The sequence below is a fragment of the Mustela erminea genome, chromosome 4 (assembly GCF_009829155.1).
Source record: "Mustela erminea isolate mMusErm1 chromosome 4, mMusErm1.Pri, whole genome shotgun sequence".
Classification (NCBI taxonomy): domain Eukaryota; kingdom Metazoa; phylum Chordata; class Mammalia; order Carnivora; family Mustelidae; genus Mustela; species Mustela erminea.
This window is the reverse complement of record NC_045617.1, coordinates 21930332-21955934: the sequence shown is the minus strand read 5'-3', so window position 1 is coordinate 21955934 and position 25603 is coordinate 21930332. Positions and strand designations below refer to the sequence as shown.

The 25603-nt window shown below is 41.7% G+C and overlaps 1 protein-coding gene across 2 annotated transcripts in view; it reads right to left on the bottom strand.

The window, feature by feature from the left end:
* SLC22A16 (solute carrier family 22 member 16) overlaps nucleotides 1–25603 on the bottom strand; it is a 42876-nt gene that overhangs the window by 10134 nt on the left and 7139 nt on the right. The window contains exons 2-5 of one of the 2 annotated variants that reach the window (XM_032338808.1): nucleotides 19155–19634; nucleotides 10110–10227; nucleotides 4953–5484; nucleotides 589–716 (exon numbers count right to left, since the gene is read on the bottom strand). In XM_032338808.1, the coding sequence (XP_032194699.1) occupies nucleotides 589–716; nucleotides 4953–5484; nucleotides 10110–10227; nucleotides 19155–19634 (1258 nt within the window). The remainder of the gene's footprint in view (nucleotides 1–588; nucleotides 717–4952; nucleotides 5485–10109; nucleotides 10228–19154; nucleotides 19635–25603) is intronic. The other variant, XM_032338806.1, reaches the window with a different exon arrangement.

Here is a 25603-nt window from a genome sequence, read left to right as displayed (position 1 = left end):
TCGGCTTCCTCCGTCCTCTGGTTTCTAATTAGCTGCTACCTTCTCTGAGAAGCACACCATCCTCCATCACCTTGGATAAAATAAACACATATGTCACACCCACAAACCCACACACACACACACACACACACACACACACACACTCCACCCCTCATCCCCTTTTGGTTTTCTTCACACTTGTAGAAACTTGATTCACTGTGTGTCTTCAGCCCCTAGGACAACATAATAGATGCTGGATACACATTTGTTCAACGAATGAATGTTTACGACAACAATCATCACTGGAAGACGTGATCAACTTCCCTCATTCAGGACCACTGTGTTTACAAAAAACAATACTGGTCATCCGTGGGAACTGGGATTATGGGCTTTTTTTTTTTTTTTTTTTGAAACATTTTTTTCCAAAAAAAAATTTTTTTTTTTTTTTACCATGAACATGTATTACTTACATCACAGAGAAAGAATGTTTTTTTAAAAAAATTTTTTAAATATTATGTATCTTCTCTGTCCATGTGTCTGAATGGACCTTCGTCCTTACTGCCATGGTATAACTAACTGTGCCTTCAATAAAACATAAAAATAACTCACCTTGGGGATCACCATAATCACACCACAGAACAGTGCTCCGGAGATCAGAGAGCAGACCAGAACGTTTCTTCTCCCTATCCTGTCCATCCCCCAGCCTATGAAGATGTAGGCAGGAATTTCCACTGCACCTGTCATCGAGTGAAAGGGCTCTCTATAAGCCATGACAACAACCACACAAGGGGACCTCGTCTTCTAACCCACCACCCAAAAGGAATGATCAGCTCTCTTCCCATTACCAGGGGCCCCTAAGGGCTACCCAATGCCTGCCCTGCAAGCCCAATCCCTTTGAAACTCCCTGGCATGAAGAGGTTGTATCCTCGGAAGGGCACTAATACCCCCACAGTCCTCCTGGCACTTATCGCCTGTCCCGGGGATCTCGCCCCCCACTAGGCTGTAAGTTCCCCGGTACACAACATGGGACCCAGAGGCCAGGCGTATTGGATGACTACATGAGTAAATTCATAGACAACATTGATAATTTCTGATCTTTGGTTTTTCACGCTTGGCAGAACGAGGGAAAATTCTAGATCAGTAACTTCCAAGTTAGGAACTAAAGCAGAGAATTCACTGTCGGCTAGGTACACCAAAGAGAACACACGAAGGATTTTTAAATCTGAAAGTAAACATCTAGACATCTAACATGTATCCCCGGTGGCCGCTTTGTACTGCCCCACCCTGAAGGTGAAGGCTGGAGCTCTGAGTCCATAACTGACTGGAAAGCCCTTCTCTTGAAAAACCAAAGTTTGAACCTGAGATCCAGAGCCTAAAAGCTCTATGCCTACCAGCCAGAACGAAACAGGGCGCAAGCAGAACCTTTGGCCAAACCGAGCAACCCCAGCGATCTCCTTTAGGATAACTGCCATTGTCTACCAGGCCAGATCTTCCATGTAATTCAGTCTTGGGGTTCTCCCCTCCCTTTGCAGCTTGCCTAATCTCAGGATGGGCCCCGCCCCCGCTGCTCAGGCGTGACAGGCCCTTGTTCACACAACTGCAGAACACTGCAAGCACATGGAGGGGCAGGTCAGCCTCTCTGTCTCCCACAGCTTCTGAACACACCTCGGGGGGTCTGGGGAGGGGGGTAGATACCTACACTCCGGGTGAACATTCTCAGTAGTACATCAGAAATTTACACAGCCGCCACTGCTCAAAAATAATAATAATAAAAAAAAAAAAGTGGCTCAGGCAAAGACAAAAAAGAACATTCCGAGCTGCCTTTGAGGCTCCCTTCCATCGACATGGAACACAGTCAGCTCTGAAGGAAATGCTCCCTTCCACAGACCTGCAGTGGCAAAGTCCATGCTTTTAGGCCAGATCAGGGTGTACATCTCTTACTCCACTCTCCTTTTTTTTAAATTATTTTTAAGAGTTTATCAGGCACTTTTCAAGGTCAAATAAGATAATGACCCACAAAAGAACCACATGGGAGTAAGACCAGCTTCGGGTCCCCTCTTTACAACCGGGAGTAAATGCTTTGAGCCAGATGAGTAAGGGACAGCTCAGGGACCAGAAGCAAGGTTAGGAACTAAAGCAGAGAATTCACTGTCGGCTAGGTACACCAAAGAGAACACACGAAGGATTTTTAAATCTGAAAGTAAACATCTATACATCTAACATGTATCCCCGGAGGCCGCTTTGTACTGCCCCACCCTGAAGGTGAAGGCTGGAGCTCTGAGTCCATAACTGACTGGAAAGCCCTTCTCTTGAAAAACCAAAGTTTGAACCTGAGATCCAGAGCCTAAAAGCTCTATGCCTACCAGCCAGAACGAAACAGGGCGCAAGCAGAACCTTTGGCCAAACCGAGCAACCCCAGCGATCTCCTTTAGGATAACTGCCATTGTCTACCAGGCCAGATCTTCCATGTAATTCAGTCTTGGGGTTCTCCCCTCCCTTTGCAGCTTGCCTAATCTCAGGATGGGCCCCGCCCCCGCTGCTCAGGCGTGACAGGCCCTTGTTCACACAACTGCAGAACACTGCAAGCACATGGAGGGGCAGGTCAGCCTCTCTGTCTCCCACAGCTTCTGAACACACCTCGGGGGGTGTGGGGAGGGGGTAGATACCTACACTCCGGGTGAACATTCTCAGTAGTACATCAGAAATTTACACAGCCGCCACTGCTCAAAAATAATAATAATAAAAAAAAAAAAGTGGCTCAGGCAAAGACAAAAAAGAACATTCCGAGCTGCCTTTGAGGCTCCCTTCCATCGACATGGAACACAGTCAGCTCTGAAGGAAATGCTCCCTTCCACAGACCTGCAGTGGCAAAGTCCATGCTTTTAGGCCAGATCAGGGTGTACATCTCTTACTCTACTCTCCTTTTTTTTAAATTATTTTTAAGAGTTTATCAGGCACTTTTCAAGGTCAAATAAGATAATGACCCACAAAAGAACCACATGGGAGTAAGACCAGCTTCGGGTCCCCTCTTTACAACCGGGAGTAAATGCTTTGAGCCAGATGAGTAAGGGACAGCTCAGGGACCGGAAGCAAGGTCTTCAGCAGCCAAAACTCCTTTCCTGCAGCCTCCCTCCCCCCACTGCCTCCCTCTGTGCCTCAGGCCAGGGTGCCCGCCACCAACCAACTTCCCAGGGTCTAGCAAAGCAGAGCTGCAACTGTGAAATGGCTGAAGGGACATTTAAAGTATCCTACAACTGGTTTTTCTTGAGTTGCTGCTTCAAGATACTGACACCACCTCTAGTTTTTGGTGTGACCGTGTCTAGGATAGACATAGTACAAGCAATGAGGCCCAAGCCTCCTGGGATTCAGACAATCGGCCATTACTTTCTTCCATCTATAATGCAGAATCTCCCCCATTCATCCGGACCCAGTTCTGCTCCTATCCCCACATGACCCCACGGGTATGTCTTGAAGCTGGACTGAAATCCCCACCAGCCCCAACCCATCTCCAGAGATAGAAACTCGTTCCAAAATGTCACAGCACAGAAATGCTGCCTGGAAGCACCTGCTGGCAAGAGAACTTCCGGGAAGGGTAAAAACATGAAATATCCAAGATAGTAGAGAATAGAAAACCATGTATATTTATCTTAGAAACATTTTTATATTTATGAGATGTCCCAGTTTCTTGGGAATTTATATCTCCATTAAAACAAAGAAACTGTATCATAGAGAACTAAGATTCCAACTTCCCTAAGCTTCCCCAAGTCACACATACGCCCCCACCCCCCGCCCCACCAGTCCTCCTGCCCCTTGCTACTCTGCTCGAGGAATTCTGCATCATTTCTCGAGCTGACATATAGAATGGGTTTTGAAGCCAACACGGACTCTGTCTGCAAGCTTGTTGGTTTCCCCAAAAAGAGAAGAATGGGTTTTTATTTTTTGTTAAAATGACTCCCCTGGTAATTCCCGCTGAGCTATAATAAATAAAAACAGATGTTTTTATGTCATCAGAGTCCCTTAATGAGAAGGGATGCTGTCTTTGTGTAAAAATGTAAGAGCGAGATTTTTCTGAGGATAATAATAAATGCAGGCAGCCTTCATGAAAATGACCAGGAGTTAAGACTAGATGGACATGTATCGACTTCTAAAGTTTCTCTCATGTCTGGTGTGATTTTGGTTGACCCTCGGAGTCATGCCTCAAGACGTCATGATATCTGGGGCCATTTTAACCTGCTACTGAAATAAAGAAGCATGAAAATGAAATTATAGTTGCGTGTATTTAAGTGACCTTACAGACTACAATTTCTAAATTAAGGACTTTTGAAGGTAGAAAGATACCAGAAGAGCTCCAAGATATATTAAATTTAAAAACGAAAGCCACTTGCAAAGAACAGTAGTTAGCGAATGATCTCTTCATCTGCACAAATGTATGAAATGCATAGAAAGAGGTCTAAAAGGGTACAAGCCAGATATTACAGACATCACCTCTCAAAGAGAGTTCTGAGATGGGGTTGGGCTTATGGGAAGGAAGCGAACAAGGAGTAGAGGCAGAAGAGGAAGGAGGGACTCAATTCTTTGCTGGCATTGTTCTAAAAGAGAAATATAGGTGTGCCTGGGTGGCTCAGTGGGTTAAAGCCTCTGCCTTCAGCTCAGGTCATGGTCCCAGGGTCCTGGGATTGGGCATCGGGCTCTCTGCTCAGTGGGGAGCCTGCTTCCTCCTCTCTCTCTTTCTCTCTCTGCCTGCCTCTTCGCCTACTTGTGATCTCTCTCTCTCTCTCTCTCTGTGTCAAATAAATAAATAAAATCTTTAAAAGAGAAATATATACCTGTACTCCAACATAATAACACTAAAAGAGACCATAATAAATAGTTGGCAATATTGTTCCTAGTACAGAAAAGACAATAAAAACATACTAAAAACATGGTGGAAACATCAATTCATTGCCACACTTAAATATACTTTAACTACTTACCCATGAGGAAGAGGTTTAAATATTCATTGCCTCCTAAATTAACAGAATTCAAGGAGAAGAAGTAGAATCCCAAACACCCCGTGAACCAAATCAGCCAAACAATAAGCGTCCTTGTTCCAACATTCCAGTCAGAAAACAGATCTATCAGGCTGTGCTTCTTAACTTCAGAGGGTTCATTACCAACAGGACCATTTAGATCCAGTGACAAAAGTTCTGACAGTTTACAGGAGCTTGCCCTATTCCACTTGGCCATCGTATCAACTACTCTCTGTGCTTCTTCATGTCTTCCCTGGGAGAGAAGCCAAAAAGGTGTCTCTGGGAGTATCCAACAGCACAGGACAAAGGGGACAGTCACTGTGGAGAGGATTATCTGATAGATCCACCAGGTCCTGACAAAGTAGGCTGTCAAAGCCACCACCATTGTTCCAATGGCAAAAAAGGAATGCATCTGGATGCATGCCCACGTCCGAGACTTCATGCCAATAAATTCCATCACATAGACAAACACCACCACGAGATAGCCACTTCCAGACTGAAAAACAAAGCAGGGAGGGTGGTCCAGATTTAAGGTCACATTTATTAACTGCTAAGGGGTCTGATCTCTCTGCATATCACACATGGGCAAGAAGGAAAATGACAGAAATTGTTTTCTGAGACCCTTCCCACATTTGTAAAACGGTGGTTAAGTCAATCCATCCTTCTTTAAATGATTCTTCCCACCCATCCCCCACCCTCACCCCCACAAAAGGCCAACTCAAGAGGCTACGTATGATAGAGATGACAGGATATGTATGATATATGTTATCTGCCTTGGGTTTCATGTAAGGATTCCTCTGTAGCGTGCATTTATTTCTCGGTTAATATAACTGTAAACGTGCATACCAATTACTCTACATACAAGAGGTCCTTATTATTAAACCCTAAACTGTTAAATGGGGGCAAAAAGTTTGACAACTAATGTGAAGAAAAAGATTTGGTTGAAACTTTAACAAGCAACAAAAGAGAAAATAAACTGGGCTTCATGAAAATTAGAATTCCGTGCGTCAAAGGAGGCTACCAACAGAGTGAAAAGACAACTTATGGAATGACATATTTACAAATCATGTATCTGGTAAGAAATTAATAACCAGCGTATACAGAAGACTCCTAAAACTCAACAACAAAACAAGCAATCCAATTCAAAATGAGCAAAGAAATTTGGATTATTCCAAAAAGATATATGAATGGCCAATAAGCACATGAAAAGTTGTTCAACATCACTAACCATTACGGAAATGTAAATCAAAACCACATTGAGATACCACCTCATAACCATTAGGAAGGCTATTAATTTAAAAAAAAGAAAAAAGCCCAGAAAATAACAAGTGTTGAATAAGGATATGGAGAAATTGGAACTCTTGTGCACTACTGGTGGGAATATAAAATGATACAGTCCTTATGCGAAACTGCATGGGGATTCCCCCCCAAAAAACTAAAAATAGAATTACCATATGACCCAGCAGTCCCACTCTGGATATATACCCAAAATAATTGAAAGCTAGGTCTCAAAGAAATATTTGTATACCCATGTTTGTATCAGCATTATTACAATGGCTAAAATGTGGAAGCAACAAAAACATCCATGGACAGACGGACAGACAAGCAAAATGTGGTCTATCTAGATAATGGACTATTATTAAGCCTTAAAATCGAAGGAAATTCTGACACATGTTACAACAGGCTTGAACTTTAAGGACATTATACTAAGCGAAATAAGCCAATCACAAAAAAATAAAATACTGTATGATTCCATTTGTATGAGGTACACAGTGTAGCTGAAATCATAGAGGTAGAATGCAGAATGTGGTTGCTCAGGGCTGAGGCGAGGAGGAAATGAGAGTTAGTGTTTAATGGGTATAGGGTTCCGGTTTTGCAAGATGAAAAGTGTTCTGGAGATGGATTGTGATTATGGTTGCACAACAATATGAATGTCCTTAGTATCACTGAAATGTATACTTCAAGGTAGCTAAGATGGTAAATTTTACGTTATGTGTATTTCACCACAATTTTTAAAATTGGGGGAAATAACTTTATTTTGAAAACAAGCCTATCTTTAACAAAATTTAGACTATAATGGCAATAGGTGATCATTCTTGGAATAAACAAAGAATGAATCAAATGATGGATTTTTTTGTGTGCGGGGGGGCGGGGTGGATGATGAGGGGATTAGAATTTTTCCTTCCAGAGTATTTCACATTTGACTTCTATAACGCAAATCAGAAAGTTAATTTTTACAAAATTATTTAAGAGCCAAAGGCCTCTCTTAATCCTCTGATATTCAAATCATAATCTTTTGAAGGCTCATCATGTCATTATCCTTGTGGATGTTAATTTCTTCAAAAGTTAACTGGTCTAGCTCTGCCACATCCCAACAGGCCAAGGGATTTTGGTAGGATGATTTGGTTTTCCCCATTGCTCTCAAAGACATTTGTAATCAAACATCTTTTGTAAGACCTGCAATTTCTCCTTCCATCAGAGAGTCAGAAAGAGGCTAACCTACAAGCAATTTCCTGGGCCAGAGAGGCTGACACTAGCAGTAAGCAGGGATGTGCGTGGTGGGGCCTCTCCTGCATGAATGCTTGGTTTAATATTTTTGTGACAACAGCTTCCATTTCTTCATACAACCTTGTAATTGCAAGACTCAGATAGCGAACCCTGATCATGAGGACTCCCACATCCAAAAATCTAGTTGTTTGGTAACTGCTGCTGTTATAGTACACAAAGATGGTGATTACTGTCAAATACTATAAATTTCCCCCAGTAAGTCAAGAGGTAACATCAGTGCCCAGCAGGGTTTTTTTCCATATTAATTCTGAGTCCACTCCCACTTCTTATTGGTTACTTCTGTCATTGGCTTCGGACAATCCATACATCTATGTAATCCCAAGACACTCTTTGGATCCATTCACACCCGTCACCTCCACTGATAACACTCTGCTCTTCCCATCTCCCTGGACACCACCCCCCTCCCCCAACAGAGCAGGCAGAGTAGCCACTTGAGCCCACCTGAGCCCATTCAGGACATTCCCATTGCCTCTAGGAAATGACACAAACTCTTGATCATCCTCTGAGGCCCTGGCTAATCATCCCCGACACCTGCAGCCTCATCAAGGTATTTTATCTCCTCTCTATTCTCCAGACATCTGGACCTTCAATTCCTTCTCATCTTAGGGCCTTCTTACTTGCTGCCTCTTCCTGGAACATTCTCTTACCCATCCCTCAGAACTAAAAAGCCCATGACTCTCCAGACTCTCCACCTTCCCAGCTTAAGACCCCCCACTGTCATGTCTCCATTGTCAACATTATATCTTCCAGGATGGCCCATGAGTGTCTTGCCTTCCCACTACGCTGTAGGGTCATTGAAACAGTCTGGTCCAGTTTACTGGGCGGGCAGATTCTAATAAATGTGTTGACTAAAGGAGTCTGTCTGCATCTTCCCTACTCAGAATTCAACCCAACTACATTTCTCATGAAAATCAAAGACAGAAATTTAAGGCTACATTTACAAATGCATTCAACGAGTGGCTGTTTCATTTTCTCAGTTCCGGAAATAAACACATGGTTTTTGCAAGACTGAAACAGCTATTTTCAGAATGCATCCTCTTAAGCCTTCCAAAAGAGGACCTTCACAATCTCTCCATACCTGTGCTTCCACTGAGCCATCATTCCCACCAAAGTTCTCATCAAATCTCACTCTGCAAGCCCAGAGCCATCTCTTTTCATTCTGTCCTTAATGGACACAGACTGCAGGTTGTTAACTTTTGTGTTAAAAACTCTTTACATTCCTAAATATATATAAGTACTTTTTAAAAGGGGCTATGCGGGGCACCTGGGTGGCTCAGTGGGTTAAAGCCTCTGCCTTTGGTTCAGTTCATAATCCCAGGGTCCTGGGATCGAACCCCACATCGGGCTCTTGCTCTGCAGGGAGCCTGCTTCCTCCTCTCTCTCTCTCTGCCTGCCTCTCTGCTTACTTGTGATCTCTGTCAAATAAATAAATAAAATCTTTTTAAAAAATTCAATTAAATTGAAAAATAAAAGGGGCTACGCCTCCAATTCTCCTAATTTTTTTTTCTTTTTATGCATCATCCCCATCCTTGGGCATGCATGTGGCTTCCTAGGAACCCTGTCCAGCCATTAGGGAAGACTCCAAAACTGAATGCACCCGCCTGCTTTGTGAGGGCCAGGACCCCTCCTGAGATCGCAGTCCTTGGCCTCTCCCCGGAATCTTGGCTCATACGCCCCGGTGAGAGTGGATGCTTGCCTGTCCCTGAGTTTAGCAAGGTCACAATCTCCTCCCACAGTAGAAACTTCACTCCATTCTCCTTGACTGGTGACCTCCCACAGGACTCACTGCTTCTGTCATTTGGCCATTTGAACCCTGTCTGGATGCCTCACCAAGTGTGGGGCTGCTTTGTCACTGGCTGATCCACTTCCGGTAACAGTCCCCCACAAGAAGGACGGCATATGCTGTGTCAGGCGCCCTACCGTGCATTTAACTTTAATCTCACTGACTCCTGAAAACAACCCAGTGAAGCAGGTAGTATTTTCTACAGTTTACAGCTTAGAAACTAAGGCCCAAAGAGTGTTTGTCCAAGGCCACACAGTGAAAAAGCCAAAATTTGACCAAGTTGATGTGCAAACTCATGCCTGTTTCTGTATATTTCCCTGTTCCTTGTAACAGAAGAGCCTGAGGCCTTCTAGTGTTCATTCCTACCACACATTCCTACAAAAGACTTTCTTAACAGTACACCTTAAGCATCTGTTTGGCTCCTGCATTCGGGGCCTGACTCGACCAATAGAATCGCTCAGAAATGAAATAATGCCTCAGGGATTGTGGAATGTGGATCATGTGCCAGGCGTGCAGTCAGACAAGAAGTCTGCCTAGTAAGCAACCACTTTTCATGTTAATGAATTTAGCTGTAAACAGAGGGCGTTACTATTGCACAGAAAAAGGTCCCACTGGCGTGAACAAAGACAAGTCCTTACTCTCTCTCTCACCACATTCTAACTGACCCAAACTGAGACAGGCTCGAGATGAAAATACAGCAGAAGAATTAACGAGATGTTTTTTGTTTGTTTGTTTGTTTGTTTGTTTTAAAAAGCACACACACAACTCACCATAGCAAGAAGAAAGCGTGTGATCATGAAACTGTAAAAATCAGATGAGAACGCCACAGCGACACCAAAGAAAAATATTCCAGTGCTTGTGATCCACAAGACAAAACGCCTTCCTATCCTGAAAAATAAGAATCGCACAGCGGGAAAACCAAGGTATGGTTAGTAACAGTTCAAGCATCCTCTCCAATTCACGAAAGGTGAGTACTACCTATGTATTTAATAGCTTCTGTACTGGGGCGCCTGGGGTGCTCAGTTGTTAAGCGTCTGCCTTCGGCTCAGGCCATGAACCCAGGGTCTTAGGATGAGCCCACTGGGCTCCCTGCACAATGGGAAGCCTGCTTCTCCCTCTCCCTCTCCTGATGCTTGTGTTCCCTCTCATGCTGTCTCTCTCTCTGTCAAATAAATAAATACAATCTTTAAAACAAAACAAAAACAGAGGTCTTGCTACATTCTGCTCCTGGAACAAGGTGCTTAGTTGCCGCATATTTTCCTAACAGGGAGGGGGCATTTCTTTATCTAAAAAGCAAACAAACAAATTGCATTCCTGATGGATTTTTAAAAACTGAGATATAATTCGCAGACCATGAAATTCAACCTTTTTTTTTAAAGGCTACACTACAGTGGCTTGTAGTATATTTACAAAGTTGCACCACGCTCATGACGAATTAATTCCAGGACATTTTCATCACTGCAGAAAGATACTGTGCACCCAGGAGCCATCATTCTGCCTTTTCTGCTCCCTCCGGTTCCTGGCAACCACAGTTCCGTCTCTAGAGATTTGCCTGTTCTGGAGATTTTATACGAAGAGAGTCACAGAACATATGACCTGCTGCGTCTGGCTTCTATCACTTAGCATTGCGTCTTCAAGTCTCGTCTTGGAGCATCTGTGGCTGTGGTGTGTATGCTGTCTGTACCTGGGTGCTGAAAGTGTACAGCAGCACCTCCTTCCTTTTTGGATCTAAATAACACTCCGACATACGGCTATTCCACATTTGTTTGCGTAGTCATCACTTGATGTAAATTTGGATTGTTTCTACTTTTTGGCTCTTGAAAATAATGCTGCCATGAACACCTTGTAGCAAAATTTTGTGTGAATTTATGTTTTCAGTTCTCTTGGGTGTATACCTAGGAGTGGAATGGCTGGGTCATACGGTAACTCGATGTTTAACCATTTGGACGAACTGCCAAACTGTTTTCCCAAGTGGCTGCCCCATTTTTATAATCTTGCTCACAACGTATGTGGGGACCAATTTCTCTAGATCCTTGGCAGCACTTTTCTGTTGTTGCCTGTCTTTTTGAGGATGGGCATCCTAGTGAATGTGCAGGGGTATCTCATTGTGGTTTTGATTTACATTTCCTTAATGATTAATGATGGTGAACATTTTCTTATGTGCTTATTGGCCATTTGTATACATTCCTTAAAGGAATATCTATCCAAATCCTTTTCCCATTTTTGAATTGGGTTCTTTGTCTTTTCATTGTTGACTTGTAAGAGTTCTTTACATATTCAGGATACTGAACCCTTATTAGATATGTGGTTCTCAAAGATTTTCTCCCGTGAGTTATCCCTGAGAGATCATTTCAAGGCAAAAGAACATAGCTTTGAGATTCCAACCAAGACATCTGCCTGGTAAGGCAGAGGATATGGAAGCAAATTTTAAAAAACCATCCTCTGCACACCATCAGCCTTCTATGCTCCCACACATACTAGCAGGGATGGTTGGCCCTACACACCCACATTCTCCAAACTCATCTGAGCCCTGAATGCCATTTCATATGTTTTACCCATCCCCCATCAACCCCATCTACCACCCACAATGTCTCTACCACCCATCCCCTGCACAGAACAGAGACCATCAGAGAAAGCCCCACGACTTCCTGCTCTGTCCACTTGCCAACACATCCTATGTCTGTACTCAGTTCTCTCTTCCTTCCTCTGCTCTAGAGACACACACCCTTTCCTCTCCAAATACCAGTCTTTGTATTGGATCATGCCTCTTCCCACCTCCCCTGAGAACTTCCTCTAACAAATACTTCGTTTACCTCTCTCTTTCTCTCTCCTCTGACTCCTTCCTTTCAGTTTAAGTCTTTTCCAGCCAACGACAAGAACCTTCTCTGGACCCCTTCCCTCTTTCAGCCACATCGCATCCTGCCTTTCTTCCACTGATGGCTTCTCCCTAAGAAATCCCTATTTCCTCAACTCCTACGTTTCCTTAGCCACTGACCTCCAGGTCACCACTGGCTTTCCTGAGATCGCTCTCCAGTCCCCACAGACCTCCAGGCTGCCTCCCTCAGTCTTCACATGCTTCTCTCTAGTGTCACTGACCCTCTTGCTCCTGAAGGCCCACTCCCTGTATCAGTTTGCAGAACTCCCCTTCCCACATTTGCCGTGAGGGCCCACCTGCCTCAATGCTGGCATTTCCTCAAGTCCTCTCCTGCACGCGCTCTGCCCTTTCTTGTCATCCGCTGGCCTGGCTCGGATTCTTAAAGATACAAGATTAATTTCCTCCTGGCCTTCTGCTCCTACTGGTTCTTCTCCATTTGCATGTCCTGCACAGCTGCCACCTTTTATTATTGCTGGTGGTGATGTTTCGATTCTCCCTTTTTTTCTTAATCTAGGGATCGGACATGCTCATTGAAAAACATACTCAAACATGTTTTCCTTTCGTCTAAAGTGGCTCTTTCCCTCATGTTTCCTGAATTGGTTGGTATTCTCCCCAAATCCTCTCCCTCCTGCATAGTGGTCACCAAATTATGTCAGTTTAAAAATGCCTCCTTGGGTCACTAGGGTGGCTCAGTTGATTTAAGCATCTGCCTTCAGCTTGGGTCAAGATACTGGGGTCCTGAGATCGAGTCCCACGTCAGGCTCCTTACTCAGTGCGGAGACTGCTCCTCCCTCTGCCTGCTGCTCCCCCTGATTGTGCTTTCTCTCTCTCACTTTTTCTCTTTCAAATAAATAAGTAAAATCTTTAAAAAAAAAAAATGCCTCCTCAATATGTGTCCATCTTACCCTCTCTGTCTCCCCTGCCTTCACCATTTCCTACCTCTTTCATTCCAAAGGCCTCCCAACTAGCCCTCCTAATGTCGAACGAGCGCACTCCCCAATCACACTTCCCAGAAATAAAAACAAAGCTGGGTGTAGTTTGGCTTCACTACCTTTATCCATCCTTTCCTTCTGCCAAATGGGCCTCCCCACAATTCCCTGAATGTGCTAGGCTATCTTGTGACATAAAATTGGGTTTCCTCCCCCTTAGAAAGCATTCCCAGTAAGTATCTAAAACCCAGGTCAAACGTGAGGGCTTTTCTGACCATCCCCTGGGGTCTTGCAGTAGAAATGAAGAGACAGCGCACTGTAGTAATCAGGTGTTCAGGCCTGGGTTCAAATCCCAGCTCCACTGCTTACCCTCCAAATAAACTTTCTGTGCCTCCTTTTCTACACCGGTACTTAAAATAGGGCCAATACTGCCTACCTCCCAGACTTCTTTAAATAATTAAATGAGATAATACACAAGACATTTAAAATAGCACCTAGTGCATAGTAAATGGTGTGTAAATGTGAGTTGTTATTTTAAAAGCATTTGTCACATTTCATTGAAATTATCTACTTAAAAGTCTTTCTCCTCCACTGTTAGCTCTATAATGATGGAATCAGATCTTATTTCCTTGCCTTTTTATTACATCATACATACAAAAGAATGCCTACAAAAACGTATGTACAATTTGGAGAATAATAAAGACTCAAACATCTATGATTTCACAACCCAAAGTAAGAAAGGGACCATTGCCACCTTCCCAATAGCTTCTCACATCTCTCTTGGTGTTTCCAAACCCAACTCCTTGCCCCCTTTTTGGAGGGACCATTATCCTAATTTCAGCAACCATTAATTCCTTGCTTTTCATTCCATTTTACCATGTTTATAGACAGCCCAAAACAAGACAGGTTACTTTTGCTAGGTTTTGAACTTTCTACCATCAAACAGTACTGTACATCTTATTTTATGTCTTGCTTCTTTCACTCAATACCATTTTTGGAGATTCCTCTCTGTTGTTTGAGTGATGTTTCATCCATTGCATGGCCGCACAACCCACAGCAAGAAATACTGCCATACGTGTGTCTACAACATGGCTGAAGCATATCTGGGTTCCTTGCATGGCCAGGCTGGTAGCAACAATGCTGTGAGAGACTTCTGACGCACATACCCATGTGGACATGTGCAGGGGCATCTCCAAGGCCCAACCCCTAGGATATGTGAGTTGTGCACATCTCCAAATTTTCTGTATAATGAGAAACAATTCTTCAAAGTTTTCCTGATTTGCAGTCTTAATTTGCATTCACACCAGCAGGGCAAGAGATCCTATTACCCATTATCCTCACCAACATTTGGCATTACAAGACTTTCTACTTTTGACAACTGGTCAAAAATAAACAGTATGTTATAGATCATTGACACCTTTTTCATCTTTCCATTAGCTGTCTGGATTTTCTCTTTTATTAAGTGACTTCAAATCTTTTTCCCAGTTTTCTATTGGGTTTGTCTATCTTTTTTCCTATTGATATAAAGTCCTCTAAGTGTTCTGGATTCTAATCTTTTAGTTATATGTAAAGCAAATATTCTCTCTCTTTTTCTCTCTAGCTTGTCTTAAATTCTAGTGAAGTCAAATTTATTCATTTTTTCCTTCATGGTTAGCGCTTTTTGCATCTTAAAAATAATCTTCCCCTCCTTCAATTAGATTCTGAAAATGTTCTCCCCTATTATCTTTCTAAAGTTATATAGTTTTTCCTTTCACATATGGAACTTTAACCCTGGATTTTAATCCTTCTGATGTTTGTATTGTAAGGTGTAAGGAAGGGACACCAGTTCTATTTTCTTCTATATGGCTATACAGTTGTCCCAGTACCACTTATTATTCTTTTTCCTGCTGATGTGTGATGCCTCATTTATTCCATAGTTATATCTATAATTGCACTACTCTGTTTGGGGTCCCCTAAGGAACTATCAACTGTTTGTCTAATGATATATCTATTTATCTCAATGATTTGATTCTTGATGTCTGTCATTTTCTCCATAAAGAGTTTATATACTTTTTGATTTACCAAAAAAAGATTTACCCAAAAAAGATTTATCCATATATATTTTATATTTTTAAGTTTTTACAATGGCATTTTTTAAACTTTTTTTTTAATTGAAGCATAGTTGACATCTGTTACATTAGTTTCAAGTATACAACATAGTGATTCAACAACTCTATACATCATGCTCTGCTCATTGCAAGGGTAGCTACCACCTGTCCCCACACAAGGCTATTACAATACCATTGATTATATTCCCTGTGCTGTACCTTTTGTCCCCATGACTTACTCATTCCATAACTGGAAGCCTGTATCTCCCACTCGTTCATTTCACCCACTGCCAGCACTGTCTCCCCTCTGGCAACCAACAGTTTGTTTTCTGTATTTATGGGTCTGGTCCTGCTTTTTGTTTATTTGTTTGTTCATCTGTTTTGTTTTTTAGATTCCACATGTAAGTGAAGTCATATGATATTTGACTTTCTGTGACTTATTTCACTTGGCACGATGCCCTCCAGGTCCATCCATGTTGCTGCAAATGGCTGGAATATTATTCACCCATGTAACATTATATATATTACATATATTATATTATAAGTTCTATTATTACATTTTATTATAATTAATATTACTTTTATTAATATTTATTATTTTATTTTATGTTATTAGTTGTATATTTATTACATATTTATATTTATTATATAGTACATATTTATATTTATATAATAATTATATAATTATTAATGTTAGGTCATATTATGCATTCTGTGTTATTAGCATATTGATACATTTTATTTCAATTTATTAATATATTGATAAATAAAATATATTCTATTAATATACTATTTATATATCACAACTTTTTTATCCCTTCATCTATTAATGAACACTTAAGTTGCCTCCATATCTTGACTATTATAAAGTAAAGTAAACATAAGAATACATATATCTTTTCAAATTAGTGTTTCCTTTTTCTTTGGGTAAATAGTCCATGATAGAATTACTGGATCATATGATATTCCTATTTTTAATTTTTTGAGAAACTTCCATACTATTTTTCCACAGTGATTGCACCAATTTACATTCCCACTAATAGTGCACAAGGATGCCTTTTCTCCACAACTTCACCAACACTTGTTATTTCTTGTTTTTTTTTTTAATTTATTTTAGCCATTCTGACAGGTGTAAGGTGGTATCTCATTGTGGTTCTGATTTGCATTTACTGATGTTGAGCATCTTCTCATGTCTGTTGGCCATCTGCACATGTTCTGCCCATTTCTTTTTCTTCTGCCCATTTTTTAATCAGATTGTTTTTCTGATGTTGAGTTGTATAAGTTCTTTGTAGCTTTTGAATACTAACCCCTTATGTATATATCATTTGCAAATATCTTCTCCCATTCCATAGGCTACCTTTTCATTCTGTTGATGGTTTCCTTCACTATGCAAAAGCTTTTATTCTTGGGTAGCCTTGATAGTTTATTTTTGTTTTTTATTTCCCTCTCCTGAGGAGATATCGCTAGAAAAATGTTGCTAAGGCCAATGTCAAAGAGATTACTGCCTATGTTTTCTTCTATGCATTTCATGGTTTCAGGTCTCATATTCAGGTTTTTTAAGTCGTTTTGAACTTATTTTTGTGTATGATGTAAGAAGGTGGTCCAGTTCCATTTTTTTGCATGCAGCTGTTCAGTTTTCCCCACACTATTTATTGAAAAGAATGTCTTTTCCCCATTAATATTCTTGCCTCCTTTGTTATAGATTAATTGACTGTGTAATTGACTTCATTTCTGGACTCTGCTATGGCATTTAAAAATTTTTCTATTTACTACTAGTAGATATAAACATAATTAATTTATATGTATTGATAACATACCGAGCAACCTCATTAAATGTTCATTAATTCTAACTTCATCTGCTGGATTTTCTTCATACACAATTATATGCTAAAAATAATGACTTTTTTTCTTCTTTCTGCTTAGGCATTTCTCTCTCCTTCTGTTTCTCCCTCTTTTTTCCTTCACTGTTTTGCTTTATAGTACTAGAATCTCCAGCACAAAACTAGGCAGAAGCAGTGTTTCATGTATCTTTGTAGGTTCCTGATTCCAAAGCAAAAGCTTTTGACATTTTACATTAAGATGTTCATGGTAGGTCTTTTTGTAGATACCTGTTATCAGGTTAAGGACATTCTTCTACTTTTAGTTTTGTCATGAACTAATTTTGAAATTTAACAGATTTTTTCCTGTATTTATTGAGTTGCAAATATGAGTTTTGTCCTCTACTCTGTTAATGTAGTAAATTCCATTGATTAGTTTCTAATACCAAGTATATTTCAGACCTTACCCCTCCACCATCATGAATTTTAATCTCTCATATTTTCCATCTGTCTCTCTGATGTTTATTATTAATAATTTTTTCTGAGCTCTCATCCATTTTATTCATTCTTTCTTTACTTGTATATAACAGGCTGTCACAACTACCAGGAATTTGTCAGTCGCTTATTTTGGTCTGTATTTCTAGATGTTCGAGGCAGTTATTCTTCAATTTTATAACATTTTAAAATACAATATCCAGGGGGTGCCTAGCTGGTTCCATTGGTGGAGCATGTGATTCTTGATCTTGAGGTCATGAGTTCAAGTACCATGTTGGGCAAAGATTTTACTTTAAATAAATAAGTAAATAAATAAGTAAATTTAGTTAATTTTTCTCATTTTGTTAAAATACAATGTCCAGATTTTTATCAATAATTTTAAGTTTGTCATCTATTCCTTTAAGAGCAGTGAACATAGTGGATTTTTTACCTACCCCTGACAATTCTAGTATTTGAAGTCCTTGTGCAGAAGGGCTGCTTTTGCTGCCTACTGCTTCTGCTGACTCTCACTCATGGTGCCTTCTGATCATGTGTTTTGGCTTTGACTGACCCCACTTCCACACCTTCCACACAACTACCAGGAAGGCAGTTACAGAACAGAAGATTCTTAATCACAGAAACATAACTTCAGCCACCAAATAATAACTACACTCCACTTCCCTAATTTCATTGTTCAAATAGCACCTCACAGGATGTGAGTGAGAGGTGGGGAGACCTGGGCACTCCTCCCTTTAGGCTTCCATAGACTCTGCCTCTATTGGCTTTCACTTCTAGTATGGCCCCAGCTACAACAAAGCCCTATACTTTTATTCTGGACACATCTGTTGGCCCCATTAGACTAGTTCACACCAACAGCAGGGACTTTGACCTAAGCTGCTGCCTTCAGGTTCCCGGGACCCAGCACATGCCTGTAGAATTCACAACTACGGGACCAAATAAATTCATTTCTGTGTATTAGCCCAGGTACTTAAAGCGTAGTCCATGTCCATAGGGAGGAGCTTTGTTTTATTTAAATGTTATGTACCCATTTTTATGTGTGTTTTTTTAAAGAAAATATGGCTAGTGTATCAAATCCACAATTTCACAGATAGTACTGCTTAGAACCAGGCTATATCTATTAAAAAGCAGGCATATTTAAACATACACACACACACACACACACACACACACACACATACACATACACACACACATATATATTTTATATATATATATTATATATATTCAAGTAATAACAAGTATTTATTGAGTTGCTATATTTCCAGGTAATTTTTCTGCATTAATTTTGCAATAATCCTTTGAAGTGAGTGCTATTATTTTCATCACCAGCTTACAAACTAGTTTCTGAAACACAGGTCATACAATTTTCCCAGGGCTCATGGGTAGTAAGGTACAACCAGGATCTGAACCCAGGTCAGCTATCATCAGAACACATGCTCTAACTACTAGGTTTTTTGTGTATCCCTAAATAACAGATCAGCAAAGAGGTAGGTATCTAGATAGGAGGTGTGAATATGACTAAAATTTTCAACATAATTTCCTGACCTCTAAGAAAACCAGATAGGAAAATGAGCCTTACACTGATGCAACAAACTTAAATACTTCATATTACCTGTCAGAAAAGTGGCCAAAAATCATCGCTCCCAGCAGGACTCCCACCATAAATACGGGCTGGACCATGCTTGCATACCATTCTCGGTTACAGACCAGATCCCACTGAGTCACCACGGTGCTGTCCCACTTGCTCTTGTCATAGATGTAGCCATCCAAACAAGGAAAGCTACTCTTCTGGCCATTATAATCAGAGTTCAAAGCAGAACTGTCATCCCTCCGGAATCGGTGACAACTTGTCAGTTCCCAGACCTCACCATTCTGCAGCTGCACTATAATCTGATCTTTATGGCCTGTGAAAAACAGGATCCAGATGTCCTCCAATCTCCAAATAGAGATATTGCCAAAAAGAACCTGACTCACGTTGCCTGGAGGCCTGCAAGTATGGTAGGGGGACACTGTCAGGAACACAGATGCCAAGTAGTGGATACCACAAGAGATGTTCTGGAAGGCACATATAAAATAGAGGAATTTCTGAAATCTGTAAAGAGAAAAAAAGCAAGTTACTATATCTGGCCTACAGGTTCAAAAAGACTGTAAGTAAATACGAAGAGTATTCATCACATTTAGCTTAATATATATACAGATGGATAAATACAGAAATAATTAGATGTTTCCATACATATATGTGTTATTTGTTATCATATATACATAACTCTGTTAGGTGAACCCACAAGTAACGACATTGAGATGGGGAACTAAAGGGACCCCATGAAAAACTACTTTTCCTGCTTCTAGTCTTCCTAGGACCTACACCCCACCCCTTACACATGCCTTACAGGACAGATAATGCATGTCCTCCTAATAAAGGCCAAGGAGTTCATGATTTCTTTGAAGACTTCCAGTATAGTCGATAGCATCTAAGGAGTGACCACGTGGAGTCATAAAGAATGTTTTCCAAGACCATGAACTCATCAAGATCCCTGGCTGCAAGGCATAAGTGACTTATGGGGGACAACTAAACACTCATCTTTGTTCCCAGATACCTGAGAAGATGCTGCACGAGACCATCCCCAATAAAAACCCCGGACTCCAAGCAAAGATGAAACTCATTCTCCTTTCCTTTCCGACTTTCCCAGAGACTCTGTCTATATCTGCTCTCTCTATGTCTTCAATAAACCTTGCTCTCATTTCCTCTTGGCTCACATTTGATTTCTAGCCTGTGCAAAGCCAAGGACTCTCCTGGTTGATCCTGCAGGACATCCTCTGGGTTCTCAAACCTGGCCAATCCGCATCAACATCCCAATAGCAGCACGCACACCCAGTGCCCAGATTTTGTTTTCTAAATACCATTTCTTCATTAAAAGGAGCCAGGAAAAATGGCTGATTTGAGGACAGAACAGGAAAAATTAAAAGTATGGCTAAAGCATCTTATAGAATCAGAAAGTAAAGAGGCATGTAAAAATACAAAAGGTTGGGGGCATGTCACAGGGACACAGGAATCAATCTGAAAAAGCTCACAATTTGAGCAACGAAATAAATAGAATGGTATATCCCAAGGTGTAAAATAAATCTACAAGTCTATGATGTTTTGTTTAATTTTATGTGTCAACAAGAATGGGCTAAGCCCAGATACCCGGTAAACATTATTTCTGGATGTGTCTGTGAGATTAACATTTGAATGGGTAGATGGAGTAAAGGAGATTACTCCCACTGGTGGGTGGGCATGCTGATCCCACTGAGGGCCTGACTACAGCAAAAGGTAGAGGAAGGGCAAATTCATTCTCTCTGCTGGGGCCAAGACATCCATCTTCTTCTATCCTTGAACATTGGAATTCCTGGTTCTCAGGGTTTTGGACTCAGACCCAAACAGGGAAAGTGAAGGATTCCATAATAACCTGCCTTTTGCTCCTTTTCCTGCTTCTATTCCTTTTTTTTTTTTTAAAGATTTTATTCATTTATTTGACAGAGGGAGAGAGATCACAAGTAGGCACAGAGGCAGGCGGGTGGGGGGGATGCAGGCTCCCAGCTGAGCAGAAAGCCCAATGCGGGGCTTCATCCCAGGACCCTGATATACCTGAGCCAAAGGCAGAGGCCCAACCCACTGAGCCATCCAGGCGCCCCCTTGCTTCTATTCTTACTAGGGCCTACTTTATACATACCTCAGAAGGCAAACAGTAGGTCCTCCTTGTAAGGAACACAGAGTTAATGGTTTCTTTAGAATAGATAATATCCAAGGAAGAACCAGGTGAGAATGACCAACTGGGTGAAGTTGTTATAGGCATATTTCAGATCACCAGTGCTAGACATCCATCTCAACACCAAGGTCCCTGCCTCTAAGGAATAACACCTGGGCTTTCGTCTCCATACTAACTTGTTCCTGGATGCCTAAGAGGACATGTACATCAGACCACGAGACTCAGTAAAAACCCTCGAACCCTGACCAAAGACGAGATTTCCTCCTTTCCTTTCTGAGTCTCCCAGAAGTTCTGTCTATACTCTCTCTACACTTTCAATAAATAAACTCTGCTTTCTCCTCCCACTGGCTCAGATTTCTATCCTGTGCACAGTCAGGGACTCTCTTGGCTGGTCCTGTGGGACTCCTGGGTCCTCAGACCCAGCCCGGTAGCAAATAGACCACCACTTACATCATCAGCCCCCCGATTTTCAGGCCTTTAGTTGGACCTCACAAGTACAACACCGGCTATCCTGGATCCCAGCCTCCAGACAGCACATTGTGCGACTCCATAACTGTGTAAGTCAATTCCTATAATACATCTCTCATCTGTATCTCTCTATATATCCTAATTGTCCTGTTTCTCTAGGGGACCTTGATGAATACAGATTTTGGTACTAAACATAGTTCTAAACAGAACAAAATTTTTAAAATGAACTTTCTGGGGACAACCTGGGTAGCTAAATTGGTTAAGTAACTGCCTTTGGCTCAAGTCATGATGCTGGAGACCTGGGATTGAGTCCTGGATCAAGCTCCCTGCTCTGCAGGGAGTCTGCTTTTCCCTTTGCCTCTCCCCCTTCTCATGCTCTCTCACTCTCTCTCTCTCTTTTTCAACTAACTAAATAAATAAATACATAAATAAATATTTTATATGAAGTTTACTATCTTAGATGCCTCCTATGACTGGAGTAATGCAATAGTTATTCTTTTTGTGTCTGACTTATTTTACTTAGCAAAATGTCCTCAAGGTTCATCCGTATTGCTGTGTATTGCAGAATTTCCTTCTTTCTCTTAAGGCTGAATAGTATTCCACTGTAGGGTACACACCACATTTTCCTTACCCACTCATTTGTGGATGGATACACACGGAGGTTGTTTCCACATCTTAGCTATTGTGACTAGGGCTGCCCATGGGATACCCATAACCATGGAAGGGCTAATATCTCTTTGAGATCCTGTTTTCAATTCTTTTAAACATATACCCAGAAGTGGGATTGCTGGATCATATGGTGGTTCTATTTTTTAATTTTTTGTGGAACCTCCATACTGTTTTCCTAGGCGGCTACACTAGTTTGCATTCCCACTGGCAGCACACAAGTGTTCCAACTTCTCCACATCCTCACCAACACGTGTTGTCCTTTGTTTGTTTGTTTGTTTGTTTGTTTTTTAATAATAGCCACCCTGACAGGTATAAGGTGATATCTCATTGTGCTTTTGATTTGCATTTCCCTGGTGATTAATGATAAAGGAAGCTTTTTCATACACCTACTGACTATTTGCATATTTTCCTTGGAGAAGTGTCTATTCAAGTCATAGGCCCCTTTTTTTTTAATCAGGTTATTAATTATTTGGTTAGAAGTTGTATCCATTCCTTATTTTTTGGAAATTTGCTTCCTATCAGATATATGGCTTGGAAATATTTTCTCCCATTTTGTAGGTGGCCTTTTTATTCTGTTGACTGCTTTGTTGTGAGAAAGCTTTTTGGTTTGATGTAGCCCCACTGGTTTATTTTTGGTTTTTGTTGCCTGTGCTTTTGATGTCATACCTATGAAATCAGTGCCAACATCATTGTCAGGAAGCTTTCCCGTCTTCTACTAGGAGCTTTACTGCTTCAGGTCTCATGCTTAAGTCTTTAAACACGGCCTTCTCTCTCCCAGCTTGCACCAATGGTGCAACTCACAGGAGTTCCTAAAGTCAGAGGATGGAGTAAAAGACTTGGGCCTGATTTTACAGATGGTTCCACACCATATGCAGGCACTGCCCGAAAGTGGACAGCTGAAGTACGATAGCCCCTCCCTGGTACAGGCCTGAAGAACAGTCGTGAAGGGAAACCCTTCCAGTGAACAGAACTTCAAGCAATGCACCTAGTTACACTTTGCTTGGAAGGAGAAATAGCCAGACATGTGATCATATATCAACACGTAAGCTGTGGTGGATGGTTTAGCTAGATGGTCAGAACTTGGAGGGCACACGATCAAAAACTGGGCATCAAATAAATTTAAAGAGGAGGTATGTGGGCAGACCTCTAGAAAGAGGCGAGAAATGTGAAGATATTGGTGTCCCATGTGAATGCTCACCAAAGGGATTATTAAAATCCTCCTCGAGCAGATAGCATGATCTATCCTGCATGTACTAGCTGGCCTCTTTCAGCCATCCTGTCATTGCCCATTGGGCTCATGAACAAAGTGGTTATGGAGGCAGGGACACAGGTCATGCACAGGCTCTGCATCTCGGTGAGCTGATCTGGCTCAGACACCACTGAGGACCACATGTGCCAGCAACAGAGACCAACACTGAGCCCCAGTATGGCACCGCTGCTGGGGTGAGTGTCTGCTTACTGTGCGGAACCACGTGGGCAACACTTCGTCCTGACTAGAACAGACACTGGTTATAGACTTGCCTTCCCTGCACAATGCTTCGGTCAAAACTACAATACTTACAGAATGCTCTATCCACCACTGGGGTATCTCACGCAGCATTGCTTATGATGAAGAAACTCACTTCACAGCAGAAGAAATACGGCAGCGGGCCCCTGCTGATACCACTTACTGATCTTACCACGTTCCCTACTATCCTGAAGCAGCTGATTTGAAAGAATGGTGGACTAGCCTTTTGAAGACTCAATTACAAAGCCAGCTGGGTGGCAACAGCATGCAGGGCTAAGACGAGATTCTCAGAAAGCTGTGTATGCTCTGAATCAAGCTCCGATATATGGTGCTATTTCTCGCACCCATGAGTCTAGGAATCAAGGGGTGGAAATGGGAGTTACACCACTCACTGTCACACCTAAGGACCCGTTAACAAAATTGTTGCTTCCTGTTCCCACATCCTTATGCTCTGCTAGCCAAAGATCTTAGCTCCAGAGTGATGAATGTTTCCACCAGGAGACACAACAATGATGCCACTGAACTGGAAACAAAGACTGCTGCCGTCAGAGCACATCGATGCTAAATAGCGATGCTGACATACGTGATCTTCCTCTTCCCGTCTACTTCTCAGAGTTGCCCACCCACCTGGTCCTGGAGCTCCCCCTCCCTGGAAGGCACTTCTGACCATCCTTTAGCTCCCTTGTTCTCAAACTTTTTGTTCTCAGGAGGCCTTATATTCTTAGAAATCTTGAGGATCCCAAGGGCCTTGTCTTTATGTGAGTTGCCAGTATGTATTAGAAATTAAAATGGAGAACACTTTAAATATTTATTCATCTGCTCAAACCTATTAATAAGCCCATTTCATGTTAACATTAAAGAACATACAGCTATAGTTTTCAAAACAAAATGAAACAAAATTAGTAAGAAGAATGGTGGCGTTTTGCATTTAAAACTTATAAAAATGGGGCGCCTGGCTGGCTTAGTCGGTGGAGCGTGTGACTCTGGATCTTGGGGTTGTGAGTCTGAGCCCCACATTGGGTGTGGAAGTTGCTTAAAAATAAAATCTTCAATACCCCCCTACACACACACACACCACTTAGATTAAAAGAAGACCCCTAGTTTCTCCAGTCAGTGGCTGCATTCCATCTGATACATTTTTACACTTCAGCTAGCCTCTGGAAGTCTATTGTATCTTCATGAAAAATGAGAGTAAAGATGGCAACTAATGTCTCTGTGTTACCATGACAGCGGTTTGGACCTTGCAACCCCGAGATGGCACAGGGCACATTGTGAGAACTGCTGGCCTTGCCTATTCCCCCTGCGGTATTTTCGCTTCACTCTTCTCATCCCCCACAAACGAAACACCTGTCATTCATTTACTCATGTTCCCTCCCATTGCTTTCTTTCTCTTCTCTGGCCACGACAGACAGCTTAAGTGCACTCCTGTTCTTTATGTTGAGTTTTTAGAGAACACCAGGTGAACGTTTTCTATTTCTCTACCAAATCAATAACAATAAAAGGCCCATAATAGGTTGAAAGAAAGTCCCATAAAGGTAGAAACTGTAATGCAGCCACTTTCGAATCTCCTATAGCACCTTGCCTGGTGTGTAGTGTGGTGTCTGTAGAATGTCCCAGCATCCCTCAGGGTTCAAGTAAACAGGACTGAGGTCAATGTGTCCTCAATGC